The sequence below is a fragment of the Pagrus major genome, chromosome 18 (assembly GCF_040436345.1).
Source record: "Pagrus major chromosome 18, Pma_NU_1.0".
Taxonomy (NCBI): Eukaryota; Metazoa; Chordata; class Actinopteri; order Spariformes; family Sparidae; genus Pagrus; species Pagrus major.
In genome coordinates, this window is record NC_133232.1 from 21,570,848 (window position 1) to 21,585,454 (window position 14,607).

A 14,607-nucleotide genomic window follows, 5' to 3' on the forward strand; every position below is an offset into this window, starting at 1 on the left:
TGAGCCTGTAGGCCCCAGTTAATTATTACACATTTTAGCACTGATTTCTCTCGATTTACCATAATTTAAATCAAATAAAACACTTCAGCAGCTGGAAAACATTTGTTTCTCATGCCATATTTAAGTTTTCTATGGGACTTTGCAATTGTTAAATCCCCATGCTGTTTCATTAATGTGCAGCCATATTGTTCATGTATAGCGCACTGCACTTGAATGAAGCCTGACATTTATTTAATTCCTCTTGGTGTGTATCATATGCACAATGCATACACATCAGGTGCTAGACGCCAGGAGGAGGCACAATAACATTCATTCATTACGGATGTTTAAAAAAAAACAAAAAACAGGACTTTTATTGTGAAGTCCGGGGCAAAGTGCAACCGGAAGTGTAGTTCCTTGTTTCCTCACTGGCTCTACAGTCCAAGGTAAGCATGGCGGCTGCGACAGCACCAGCGGAGCAAACACCGAAAACGTCTCCTGCACCTGTGCCGTTTGACTTCTCTCAGCCGCCGGTTATTGAAGGCTTCGACCCTTTGCCGAGGGTCAAAGATGAAACCTTCAAAGAAAAGTTCCTGAGAAAGACCAAGGAGAACCCATTCGTCCCTTTAGGTGAGTTACACAAGCAGGAATCAGCCAAGTTACACAAGTGGAGGACAGAGGCAGGACAGTTTGTCTTTTATTGGACAGAGTGGTCAAAACACTGATATGTAATTCTGCTTTAGCATCTAAAGCTCAACTGTGTGTAAGGTGTTAGGAAATGGTAACCAAGTAAGCTTAACTCAAAGAGAAAGTAATGTTAGCTAACCTAATGAACAGCTTGTGTTGAACACTGCCAACAAAAGCTGGGTCGAGATAGTTGATGTGAGTTTGACACTGTTTTGATTTTAGACACCGTGGGGCTACTGTGCCCTTGGTAAAGTGTTGTCATGGTTCAAGTAACCCAAATCACAAACACCAAACATTTCCTCTCTTTAATGGATTATTGAGAGATATCCATCTCTGTGATTGAGCTGCAACCCTTTTACAAATTGGAGGTGAAATTCCCACTTAGTTTATATGTACAGTTTGGGACTGCAGTATTTGTAAATAGTCTCAAAACTGCTGACAGTGAGGTCTGTGGATAGATGGACATGTTGTGTTTCTCAATGGTACTTTTATTTTTGTTCTTTGAGCTTCACAAACAGTCCATTGTATTGTAATATACTGTGTGATTGGTGGCAGCAGCTGATATCTCAAAAATCTCACCAGAGATTAACAAACCTATTTGCATGACTGGGGTAAATTAGACTTTCCCCCCTCTGATTTGGGTGAACTCACCCTTTAATGTTTGAATAAGGGTGTCATTAATGCTACACCTTCTTTGTGGTATTTATTTTTTGTTGTTTAATAACTGTGACCTTGATAGCCCATCAGTGTTTGAACCAGGGCTGCAACTAACAATTATTTAGTTAGTTATTTATTTCTCAATTAATCAATTAGTTGTTTGGTCAATAAAATATCAGACAATGGTGAAAAATGTTGATCAGTGTGTTTACCAATGACATCATCTAAAGTCTTGTTTTGCCCACAGCCCAAAGATCTTCAGTTTACTGTCTATAGAGGAGTAAAGAAACCAGAAAATATTCACAAGAGAAGCACAGACGAGAGAATTTGTTTCCTTAAAAAATTACTTAACAGATTAATTGATTACCAAATAGTTTGCGATTAGTGTAATATTTAAAAACTCAGCGATTAATCATTGCAGCTTCAGTCTGTACACACTGCCTTGTTTTTTTCATTACAGTCAACCTGACCTGTTCCCTGAGCAATGTTCTGTTAGACCCTGTTACGAAGTTCTGATTTTCTTTGTGTCCTCCAGGTTGTTTGGGAACAGCAGGAGCGCTGATGTACGGTCTCCGTGCCTTCCATCAAGGGAAAACCAGACAGTCCCAGCTGCTGATGAGGGGGCGTATCTTCGCTCAGGGCTTTACTGTTTGTGCCATTATTTTTGGGGTTTTTACCACAGCTCTGAAACCCAAGCAATGAAGACGGACCGCTCCCTGTACTCTGCGTCAGACCAGATCTGACTTGGAAGCGGACTGCTGTGTCTGAAGGAACTGAATAATGTATTATGTACTCTACATTGTTTAGATACCTCTGTTAAGGCCATCACTATTTATTGTTGTTTAAAAACTTAATGGCTCACGGTGGTATATTTTGCAACAACAAAGTAGAATCAGCTCCTTATCACACCAAGTAGACAAGCTGTATTTGACTCGTTTTGTGCTACAATACTATTGAAGCAAAATGCTGATGAATATAAATGATATGTTCCTTGTTTTTCCTGTGGCTCACATTTCAAATGTTCCCATGCGTTGTCACTGAAATGATCCACATAACACCTGAATGTTTTCTGATATAAATTTTAAGTTGAACCTAGTGTCTTGTGTGTACTTGAGACAAAGAATCACACTCACAACTGTTTTCGGGGGGACGCCTACTCCTTCTACAACCTTTATTTAACAGTCATTTTAAAAAAAAAAAATCAGTGAGGAAATTAATCGTGAACATAGTTTTTATTAACGGCCAGGGTGAGCGGATCTAAATAGGTAGAAGCTTTTAAACAAAACACAGGCTCAGTCTCATTTTCCCCCTCCACTCAACAGACTTTCAATTTCATGTAAAAATCCTTGAGTAGGAGGGCTCCAAATGTTGTATTGAGAATGTGACAGCACTTTGTGAAATTGTTTTACTTATGCAGAGGCATTCCGGTGGCAAATACAGTGCGACTCTCATGAAAACAAATTAAAATCATGCCTGTACAGGCCCTGTCAACATCTACATGGTGTTTTGGCCTTTTGTACACACACCGTGTTGTAGGTCACTGAAAAATGGCCTCTTGGACAATTCTTGCCAGAGCAAAGATATTCAGAAACCTTTCAGTGTTTACGTCTGGATGGGTAGACAGAATACAGAGCATGCTCCTGTGCACCTGGAAACCAACACTTAAATGCTAACGTGGGTAAATCCCTCGTACAATTTCACAGTAGCACAGCCTTCAGCAATGTGCGTCCGAGTGTATGCAAGGGTGGATGTTGGTACTGGGTCACATAAAATGTTCTCCTCACATATGAACTGGACAAACTGGGATTTAAAGGTGCCATATGTAAGGATTTTAGCTTAAGACATTAAAAAGTTTACCAAAATTATCAACAAAATGTGAAATATCAGTTTTGAAGTTATGTCAAAGATGTCTGTGTATTGTGTTGCAGAGGTAGGGCATCTATTGAAGACAGCATGCTATCAGCTAGCTTGTAGCCACTTTGTACCTTGAATAACATCAAGACTTCCCCCATGCTCTGGGCAGAATCAGATAATATTACTGCTAGCTGCACAGCTAACTGATCTTACTAGCTAACAGCAGCTTACAGTTAGCAGCAGTTAGCGGTTCCTCTGCTGATATCCGGCCCCCTATTTGTTTGAATGGTATGAATTCAACAAGTGGCTAATTCTTATATATTGCACCTTTAAGTGATTATCTCCAGGGCATTTTGATGGACGAGGACAAACTGCTTCAGGTGATCACACTCCACTGTTTCTATTTTCCAGTTCCCTTTTAACATTCACTTTTTTCAGTATTCATAATGTCCAAATAGGCAACATGTGAAACAATGTGCAGACATTGCTGTTGAAATTGACACCTTACTGATTGTTGTTTAAAAAATCCAAAACATATTGGTGTAACACAAAAGAAATGGCGCATTAAAACGTCTGCTGAGAAAAATCAGTGAAATGAGAAAAATGGCACAAGCCGTTAATCGTGCGAAAATTTAGATGATAGCAGAGATCTTTGGTTGTGATTTTTATTTTTATTTTTTTGCTGAAATCAAGCCTAATTGAAGAGGAAATCCATCTGGCTGAATACTCAAGTAAGAGCTACATCAAAAAGGCCACAAGCTTAGGCATTTGAAAGAGAAAAATATGATCGCTACGTTAAATATGGTGATTAGGGATATCATACATCAAATGTGAACAAAGACTGTGTTCATAAATCTACACTGGTGAGAGGCATAAGTGGTTACAATCTAATATGCAACAGTGCTTAATAAGTAAGTGTTTGACATCGACCAAAATGCAAATTTATAAAACAACTATAAATTGTGCATTCAAAATATTGGCAGAGGCATGCAGTAAAGATGACCTAGTAACAATTTAAAAGTTAAAGGGGAAGGAAAATGTTTAACTTACAGTAACAATATTTTCTTGCGTATAGCAGTGATAAAACTGACCTTCTCAAGGATGTCGTAACAATAGAGTAGTCCTTCATCTTCTCACAAGAGAGCGGGATAAAGTATATTAATTCAATATAATAATAGGCATCAAGGAAGTTTCCAAAGGTTATAAACATACCAGGAATTTTATGGAAAAGGGCATAAAAACTCTTAAAGATGCAATGTGAGGTTAAAACTGAATAGGCAATATTCTCCGTGCGACCTTCTCTAGCGAACGAGGGGCGTCTGTTTGAGGGAGATGAGGACAGAGCGCATTCGAGAAACATCCTTTGCCTGTTTGTTGGTTTTCGGATTGAAGTCACAGAGGCGGGCTACCCTCTCCCATTCAGTTCCTGGGCTGTCGCCATCGGTCTCTGCCAGGAAGGCCTCCTCTGATGCTCTACAGGTGGGAGGGAGACCAGAGAAAGACATGAATGAATGAGCTGCAATATTAGACAGCAAACCCGCCTGACCAGAAAATGATGCTCAACCACAAAGTTCAATAAACATTATGAATAGCACCTGTGCATAAGATACACAACAACTACATGCATTTCTTCATACCAATCATACACTTTGTTGGAGACCTGTTTATATATTTATTACAACCTTTGGGGGACAATCAAATAAAAATGCAGGAAATACCAAATTAGGCCTTCAAAAACAAAATAGTGTTGGCATGCATCAGCTGAAAATCAACTAGTGGTAACTCATGGGGTAGTTCATACAACATTAAAAAGCGTAAGAATTCTAAACCTACACAAAGCCTATAACATCAGAGTTGGGCTGTTTGTAGAAAGCCTTGTCAGCAATCCTAGTACGCAGGCAAGGCCAAGAAAGCAGGAAAAAGAAGGAGAAAGGAGAACAGTGTCAAACAACAAGCAGAGAAATGTTAGGGCCTGCATCAAAAGCATTACATAAGCGACTGAGAAACAGCTCTAATGAGGCGTTAGTAAAAGTTTTTTTAAACTGGTCTGAGTGCAAACTTTCTGTGCCACTGATGCCAATAAACACGCTTGTTTTGGTGCTAGGCTGCAGTGTGGATGAGAAAAACTGTGACATTTGCTCTCTGCTGTTTGCATTCCTCCTAGCTAGCCAGCTTCCTGTTTTGTTTTCCAGGCATTCTCCGTGGACACGCAGCTGTAGACTAACATCTCATTAGAGGATTGTCTCTCAGTGCTTTCACAGACACAGAGGAAGAAAACTGCCCAAAAACTAGAGCCACAGATGCAAAGTGATACCGTGCCAGACTTGGACAGAGTCTGTTGGAAAGTGTGAGAGAAGAACGGGTTAGCTCGGTCAAGAAAAGGAAAGGCTGCGATATTTTTGTGAGCACACATACGACGCTGACTTTCACCAAGCTAAAATTACAATCTTTAAGGAGTATTGCTTTTATAAGCAATAAACAAATTTGATACGCAACACTATTTATGCTCTAATATTTGATCCGTTGGTATAGTAAGTCCAACACAAATGCTATGACTTTCAACATCTCTCATAAAACATTCAGTTTAGAAAAAATCTGCAAGTAACGTTGTAAAAGTTAAATATTGAATACTGAGAAAAAATACAACATCTGAATACAATGAGTTCAGTGTAGTGATCATAGCATCTGTCACATCACGATGATCAACCATGTTAACAGGGGACATGTCAGACCCTAACCTGTTGTTGGCCTTGTTCTTCTCCATCTGCTCGCTCTGGTGTACATGCCAGTCCTCCAGCTCCTTTTTGGCTTTCTCTCTCCACTCAGCCTCTGCTGCCTTGGATGCTGAGTCTTGTCAGGGTGCAACAGCAGACACCGACGAGGGAAAAGGTAGAAGAAAAGAACTGATATATTATTAGGTCTACGCGTGACGAAATTAGAAGTGCCACATCATTCGTCTTAAAAGGTTAACCATAAAAGATGCATCACAAAATGACAAAATCACAGTGACTCATCGCAGCTGCAGAGTAGGAAGTGCATCACACAGAGTGATTCATTCCCCAGCTGAGGACATCTTTGCTCACCTAAAGCTTCAAGGCGTGTCTTCTGCTCCTCCCTCCACTTGCGTAAACTCTCCGGCTCTTGCCTCTGAATATCCACCTGGGCGATGGCTGCATAGTTGTCTGTTGGGCCATTGGACTCCTTTTAGAGGACAATAAAGTATTTACTGCATTATAAACAGCTGTTTGATCAAAACACTGGGTAGAGGGTACAGACATTAGATCATGACATTCATGATTGCCAATACAAACATAGAGATTAAGCACACGAAATGATTTGATGATGTTCAGCATAAAACTCAAACAGATATACTCCTTAAATATATTAAATATGCTATAAGTGACAGGCCATAGAGGCTCACCTGGAACATGTCCCCATTCATCGTAGCTGGCTCCTCTCCGAAAGCGTCTAACATTGTTAAGAGAAAACAAAGTTTAATGTAAAAAAACAAAACAAAAAGGCTTCTTGGAGTTTTCCAGTCAGCTATCCTTCCTCCTCACCTGGGTGAACTTGTGTTTGCCTCTTCCATAGTGTCGCTTTGTTATTAAGCTAACTAAACGCTGCAGATGTCAGAAATGCAGCTGCACCTGTTGGGCCACTGATGTTGTCAGTTAGCAGGACAGGTTTATCCGGTGGAAGTGTCTACTGTTAACAACTACCATTTAGCTCAATGACTGCTATATAACTCTACTAACTTATATTTGCTTGCTTTGGTCTTAATAAGTCATTAAATGCTACTTGGTTTGACATCTCTATCGTTAGCACTGCAGGATGAACTGTTATTAACGTCTACTAACGAAGCTACGTTGTCGGTGTGCAAACAAACGCACCACCGTCAGCCAGCTAGCTACGCTGTGAAGCTAACATTACATTATTAAAAAACTAAATGAGTGAATAAGCCTTCATAAATTGACTTCATGACTGTATCAGCTAGTGATGCTCCTAACATATAGGGATGTGGTTTATCGTTCGCTAACTCCTACCAGCCCAGTCCAAGTACCGGTGCGCACATTAGCTAGCTTTAGTTAGCTCGTTGCTAACATTAGCTAGCTCAGTGACAAACTTGCCGTAGTTGACCGGCTCCGGCTCAGACGACTGCTGCTCGTCCGCTCCTTCCAGCGCCCCAAAGCCTTCGCCGTCGTTCTCTATCCCCGCTATCTCACTCTCCTGTTGGGCCAGGAAAGCAGCAGCTGGGTCCTCTTCGGTCGGGTGTGCTCCGTTGTCAGCCATCTTTCACAAAAGTGTTTACAAGTTTAACTGAGCTTGGTAGGTTCAGCTAGCTAATGTTACAGCATCAAAATGAGGCCACCGGCTCAACAACGCTGATATTAAACAACTCGGATATTTCACTCGGATGTCAGCTGTTCCGAGTGGGCCACAGTGAGCGACAAGGCAACAAAAAAAATGACCCGTGATGTAACGTTAATAAACAACCTAAGCTTCACTTAAGGCCCTCACTGATGATTCATGATTTCTTCACTTGTTCAGCCACTGTGATGATGGAGCAGGGCAGCACCCTGAGGGTACCAGTCCCCTTTTGTGGCTGTTTGTCTCCATCTGCTGCCCATCTGCTGCATGTCTGCACTCAGTAGGCCTCAGATGCATTTGATCTGGGGTCACACTACAGTGTCATCTGCTGTTACTTTATCTTAATAATAATAATAATAATAATAATAATAATAATAATAATATGAAGCACATTTCATACACAAAATGCAACGCAGGCCATTGTTAAAAAAATAAACATTTGCTTGAAATAGATATCATTTCCCTGTTATTTTTTGATAGAGCAGAAAGACATAACACACATAACCTATATGCCAACTTTGTCATTGAAATTAAAGCACAGTTTCAATGTGTTAGAAAAAAAGAGGGCAAGCAGTGCAGTAAATACATACATATATCTATTGGTCAACGGTATTGAAGAAGTATTCAGATCCTTTAACTAAATATGAGTATAGCAATAACAGTGTAAATAAAAAAAAACTCTGCTACAAATGAAAGTAAAAACAGTGAAATTGTACCATGTAACTTATCAGCAAAACCTTGGTACCAAAAGGAAATATACTCATGTAGAAAGGCCCCTTGTTAAGTAAGTCACACTAGCCAAATGTTTTTTTTTTTGTTTGTTTTTTTACAACTTGTCAACCTTAAAGATTATTCTATATGATGAATGTACACTGTTTGAAATCAGAAAGGTGGCAGGGTCCGCCACATATAAACAAAGTAAAACTAGCACTGTGTAGTTTGGGAGAATACATTTTAATCAGAAGAAAAACTGACTGATTTTTTATTTCTAAACAAACTAAATAAACAACCTCTCTTTGTTTTCATGACTGAGTAAACTGAATAAACAAACTGACTTTAAAGGACAAAACACAATTTCATACTGTTTTACTTTGTTTATATGTGGCGGACCCTGCCACCTTTCTAGCTTCAAACAGTTTTCTGGGGACCTTATTGTCTTATTAACAGCTTGTTTATTCAGTTATGGATTATTTTATTTTTTTCCAGTTTGCATTATTACCTCATTAATACTGTTAATATTAAAATTCTGAGTTTGATTTTCTCCTCCAAAACTACATAGTGCTCCTTTAAGGTTTACTCAGTGGGACCCTAACCCATGGAAATAAAGAGAGTTTGTTTATTTAGTCATGAAAACAATCAGTCAATGAAGATATATTTTTCTTATGATTTAAATTTCTTCCCCAAAACTACATAGTGCACCTTTAAGTACATCACTGAATATAGTATACACTTTCATACATTTACTTAACACAGGTTGCAGTACTTTTACTTTTACCACCACTGTTGAGAGTTGCTCAAAAACAAAAAAAAAGCCTTCATCAGGTTGTGATTAAAGTCACGGTGGTGTCACGGCTGAGCCCGGCCTCTCTGCTGGTGTACAGCCGGATCAGCCCCCATGTGACTTCTGACGTTTGAGTCGAGTCCTGCTAAAAAGAAATTGAGGGAATGATCCTCTGCTCACCAAAGGGGATCCACGGTGGCTTCCTGACGTCCGCTTCAAGGAAGTCCGAAAAGTTAGCCCTGCTTACCGACTGACTGACAATTTGTGTTGTTGTTGTTGTGAATCCACAAGACTGAGTCGTGATGTCTGGCGGACAGGAGGGACAAGAGGTAAACTTCTCCACCTGGACGAGTTGTCTTCGCGTGTGTTGTAACTTTTCCTGAACTCTTGTCGTGCTGTAGCTCTCTCTCTGTACGGGCTTGTGTTGTGCTCCTTCATTGTGCAAGTTTATGGTTTTTTGGCTAGCTGCGGACTCGTAGCTCTTGCACACTACTTTTGTTAAGTGCTTTCGTGTCTCTTCCTGCTACTTCTGCTGTAAATGTTGGGGGGTTTATTGCACTGCAGTGGGTTTTTAACCAGCGGAGCCTTCAATTACACGTTGCAAATGATTGTCTTTGCACACTTAAATCAATTAAAAGTAAGCCACGTAAGCTCGTAATTGCGTAGCCTGTTAGCCAAAAAGGCAAAAAGCGTGTAATTCAGTGTGTTTGAAGATGGCACAAGTTGCTATAGAAATATTAGTGACACCATAGGCGAGTATAAATAGCCATACCATAAACAGGAACAACGTCACTTGAATGAGAGCCACAGACATTACTAACATGTTTATTGTCTCAGGTTGAGGATTTCTTCACTGGCCTGGGTGGTATTTCATTAAATGAAATGCATCCACTGTGTTATTGCAAAAAAAAACCCCCCACACAATTTAATAATTTGCAGTGTGCTGCTATCACAAGTCAAATCTAACCCCCATTACCTGTTGCTGTTATGACTCTTTTCCATTTATTGTCTCAATCAGTCTGCCTCGTAATTGATTTTCTTTGCTCCCGGGTGGTTTTGATATGAGAAAAAGTGGCAGCAAACTAATCCAAGTTTTGTTAATTGAGATTGTTTATGTGATCTGGAGCCAGCAGACAAACAGACAAATTAAAAACTCCCATAAGGATTTGCATTAAAGTGGCAGCGCTGCAGGTTTTATTTGTGGGATTATTTGGGATGCTCTGGTGTGATACTGTCTCTGTTTCAGCTTTTACTTTACATGAGAGCTCCTCTGTTGCTTTAAAATATAATTGCTAGGTTTGCTTGTCCTGTGCCCTTCAGGAGGAATGTAGGATTCCATAAGCTTGACTTCAGCTGTGGCTCTCTGCCGCCTCTCAACTACACTTAAAAAAAACAACAAAAAAAGAAAAATCAGTTGACTTTTACGTAGCAGGCTTTTACCAGAATATAAGGGTCGTTGACGTTACCTCTCTCCGTCCTCCTCTACCCCCCTCTCTCCCTCTGGCTGTGACTCATGTGGGTGTTGGGCTGAAATAGTTTGGTGTAGTTTTACATTCCTTATATAGCCTCTGAGGAGTGAGGAGAGGCTGGGGCTCGCCTGTGTCACACACACACACACACACAGTGTCGGGGGGTAGGGTTTGCCAACAGAGAGAGAATCTGCTTGCCCTAGCGCACTGACTTTCTAGCTTTCACCCAGGTTTGGGCTATCGGCCGGCCCTTGAGGACAAGGTAGGTTTGCTTGGGGGCATCCTGGGTAGCCATAGCTGTGCGTCATTAATTGCGATGACACCTGGTGGGCTCTGGGAGGAGGGGCTCTGGTAGGGGTGCAGGTACAGAGGTCAGTGGTACAGCTGTAACTCGCAAGCAAGAGCTAGTGACATAGGCCTTCGTCTCAAGTTACCTTTGGTTCTTAAAAATACCTGGTTATTTGGTGACTTGCCATCAAGTGTCAGTAATTAGTTTGGTGAAAAAAATCTCAAGGAAAGTTGAATGTTGTGGGCCAGTGTTTCGGTTATAGTTCGTGTCAATGATTGAATTATTAACTGAATACAGTGAGTCGACTTTACTCGCTCTGAAAGAAAGATTGACTGAAAGAATGCCACTGCTGTTCTTGTTGATTGTATATTTATGCTGCTGATGTTTTTTGTGGTACTCATTTGCATTGTAGTGTACTTTGTTACACTCTGAATTTGGCCTCAAGGAATCGACAGCTTTTTTCTCATGTAGGAATGAGTTTATCTATGGTATTGAATACATATAATAACGCGTTGTTTAACAAAAAAAACCCTTCTGTTTCATTTCTGAAAACTGATATTGATAATATTAATTGTTTAGTACTTTATACCGCGATGCCATGAAACCATGATATTTTCTGTGATGGTTATCGTACCGTGAAAATCTCAAACTGATGCGACGCCTGTAGGAATGTTGTGTGCCAGTGGCAGCCTTTGGTATTTTATCGTCTTGTAAGTTAATTTATTAATGATACATGGTTTTCCCTAAAACAGAACTTTTTAAAACATGTAATATAATATACTTTTAAAGAAAACAACTCTTCTGTCCGTTTCTATATGGAACATGTGTGTCTGTGTAGGAAACGACTGCAGACCTCCAGCAGCTCGGCTGCTTGGATGAAGCAGATCGAAAAAACCTTTTCTGGACTTCCTTGAATGATTTCCTGCTTTTTTTCTCCCCAAGGCTATGAACGTATACTCGGTAAACCTCAGCGGCCCGGCGCCTTGGGGCTTCAGGCTGCAGGGTGGCAAGGACTTCAGCATGCCCCTCACCGTGTCAAGGGTAAGAAACTGTTTGTTATTGGAGACAGCTTTTGTAGTTCTCTGCATCTGTGATCACTGAGGTGTTTGGAGGATCGTCCTGTAAAGTTCCTCCAAGCCTCTATGTAAAAACCCTTGACCTATTTACAAGAGTCTGTTGGTGTTCACTAGTCTTAATCTTTACACCTTCATTTTCATATCAGTCACATTTTTTATGGCATGTACCAACCCTCATCCATCCATTGTCTTTTCATTATTAGCATTAATTAGCCACAAGGACATGCTGCCTTTTGCGTCGCAGTGCTTTTAACTCTCCATGTTAGGTCACTAACTCTTCACTGGATGAATTTTCAAATACTCTATAAACTGCTGTCGCTATTCAAGAGAGCAGCAACCACTTTCCAGGCCTTATAAGTGCAGTGCAGTGCTGCTTTGCCTGACAAACACACAGACTCTCCCATGCAGCCACACGCATGCGTACAAGTAAAATCATTCCAACATTGCTGCCAGCTACGGCACGCACAGATCTAGTATTCTTTCACACACTCATTCCCCATTGACTTTGTTAGACTGCTACCTTAGAGGCTGTGCTGATCTATAAATGTTAGACGGGATTTGCATTTATTACATCGTTAATTCTGTTCAAAATGTGCAGTTTCCCATTTTAGAGATAATTAGGAGTTAATAAGTAATTATATGGGTCAGGCCTGAGCTTCACAAGGTTACCCCACATACAGTAGTCTTTCAAACACTTTTGATTCTTGGTTTCTTTAAGTTGACAAGAAGTAGAGTTGTGATAAAACATTAAGATGAACAGCTGCAAACAAATAATGCACTGAGTATGCAGTGTGTTGTAAGTAGCGTTGAGGTGTGTGTGTCAGGCTGACGTAATCCTGTAGTGAGGGCAACAGTTATCACCAGCCTTGTCAGTACATGTCTTGTATCTGCTCTGTTCTCTGGGAGTCAGAAACACAATGTTCCCCTTGGATTTATGACAAGAAACATTTTCTCCTACCCATAAAAGACCAAAGACATGCTAAAACCGTATTTGACAAATTAGCCGAAACAAAAAAGGGATTTTTGGTTTCAGTCTAGACGGGCAAGGCACGCTGTTGGGTGAATGTCAGTGGGTGCGTCTGTAGTTGTAGTTGAGTGATCTTGACTAATCAGCCAGAGCATGAGGCCAGTTTTTCTGCAATCCAGGTACATTACACATGTTGATTATTTTCCTGGCTGACAGAAAAATGGCTTTCATTGTCTGTGATGCAAAGTCTTTCCTCCCTGCCAGTCTCTCTATACATTGTGTTAGTCTAGGCAAAAACTGCTAAGATCAGAGCCCTCTGTCTTGTCTACATGCCTGGATATTATTATAGATGAATGATCTCCTGTACATTTTGGCCTTCCGTCCACACGCAAACAAAGTTTTAGTTCACTAAAATACATTTTTGAAAATGCCTTCGGAAGTGCAGACTTGTGGGAAATGATGACGTCATCACCTCAACTTGCTCATTGTTGTTTTGTAAGATGAGCATGTGCCTCACAACAAGAATAACTGGCAGACTACTGGTTTGTTTATGTCTTGTTAGCACTGCTAGGCTTTGTGCTAGAAAGGTGTTAAATCAATTAATAATAATGAATATAAATAAAAATGAGCTATTATTGTTTGTGTTTTTTAAGTTACTTCTGCTAATGGAAAAAACTTGAGAATTAGGGCTTGGCGTTATGGCCTTAAAATAATATCGCAATAGGTAATATATATCTTGATATGTTGAAATCTCCCCAAAAGCACTCCATAAATGGGTTACAAAATCAAATATCACGATATTTGTGAACAAAAACCTTGATATTGATATTGCATCTATATTGTGGGGTTGACTACTGGTCCAAAATATTGACATAAATAATTAGCAATAATGTGGATGTAATGACTAAGTGTGTAAAGACAAGTATTAGAACAAGTAGAACAGTAGAACAGTCTGGTAAGTTCAGACAATTACATCACTTTATCGTAATGCAGACTTTAAAACCAGGAAAAGACAACACTTATGTTAAATTATGATATAACGATATCCAAAATCTGGGACGATATAATTTTGATATATTGCCTCACCCCACTCAGAATGTTCTCCTCTGGTATTTGACGTATCATTGATGTAGACTTTATCGCTAACTGCTGGCCCAGACTGCTGTTGTTTGTTTGTTTGTTTGGAATTGTTTTTTTGTTCTTGTGTGTATGGAGATATTTTGTCAAACAGTGGTCATGTGGACAGATTTTTCTCTAAAGGAAGGGGTAAAAATATCTGTTTGAGAAAAGATTTGTATACATGTAGACAAGACCCTAATGACTGAAAAGTGGCTAAAATCTCTTCTTGGAGTCAGCTGGGCCTCAGGGTCCCGGAGATATAAAGATCTGACAGGTTTCCTCTCTTTACCTCTCTGGGACTGCTGGCTCTCCTCGCCGTTGTCATAAAAGGCCGGACAGTGAATCACACAGTCGCAGAGGTTGAAAACAACCCAACAAGGGGGTGTAAACCTCAATGATATACAGTCTTCCTTGGTAACGGGAAGAAAACATCAGGCCTGCCCTCAGTGGGCTTACGTTGGATGAATTTAGTGGGTGGTCTTTCTTTACTGGCTTGTAGCCGGAGAGATAAGTATCTCGGCTCAGACAGTCAGTGAAAAGCGATTACACAATGAAGAACATGTGGAGTGACAGGACAAAAGCCTCAGTAAAATGCTGTGAGGCAAAGAGATTGACGGTGATAACGCCTGAAAGATCGATGC

At 40.3% G+C, this 14,607-nt stretch overlaps 3 protein-coding genes across 3 annotated transcripts in view; 2 read left to right on the top strand and 1 right to left on the bottom strand.

Moving 5' to 3' along the window:
- The first annotated feature begins 396 nt into the window (after nucleotides 1–396).
- On the top strand, nucleotides 397–2,414 carry higd2a (HIG1 hypoxia inducible domain family, member 2A). The gene is made up of 2 exons (XM_073486903.1): nucleotides 397–609; nucleotides 1,859–2,414. The coding sequence occupies exons 1-2, from the start codon at nucleotides 432–434 to the stop codon at nucleotides 2,023–2,025; spliced, it is 345 nt and encodes a 114-aa protein (XP_073343004.1). The 5' UTR covers nucleotides 397–431; the 3' UTR covers nucleotides 2,026–2,414.
- A 1,138-nt stretch (nucleotides 2,415–3,552) lies between these two features.
- Nucleotides 3,553–7,732, bottom strand: cltb (clathrin, light chain B). The gene is made up of 5 exons (XM_073486902.1): nucleotides 7,305–7,732; nucleotides 6,599–6,645; nucleotides 6,261–6,378; nucleotides 5,916–6,027; nucleotides 3,553–4,650 (listed from the first exon to the last, which is right to left on the bottom strand). Exons 1-5 carry the CDS (start codon nucleotides 7,465–7,467, stop codon nucleotides 4,479–4,481), a joined length of 612 nt encoding a protein of 203 aa, XP_073343003.1. The 5' UTR covers nucleotides 7,468–7,732; the 3' UTR covers nucleotides 3,553–4,478.
- Nucleotides 7,733–9,220: 1,488 nt separating this feature from the next.
- Nucleotides 9,221–14,607, top strand: part of pdlim7 (PDZ and LIM domain 7) — a 35,562-nt gene continuing 30,175 nt past the window's right edge. The window contains exons 1-2 of the mRNA XM_073486852.1: nucleotides 9,221–9,375; nucleotides 11,747–11,845. Coding sequence (XP_073342953.1) covers nucleotides 9,349–9,375; nucleotides 11,747–11,845 — 126 coding nt within the window. The 5' untranslated portion in view covers nucleotides 9,221–9,348. The remainder of the gene's footprint in view (nucleotides 9,376–11,746; nucleotides 11,846–14,607) is intronic.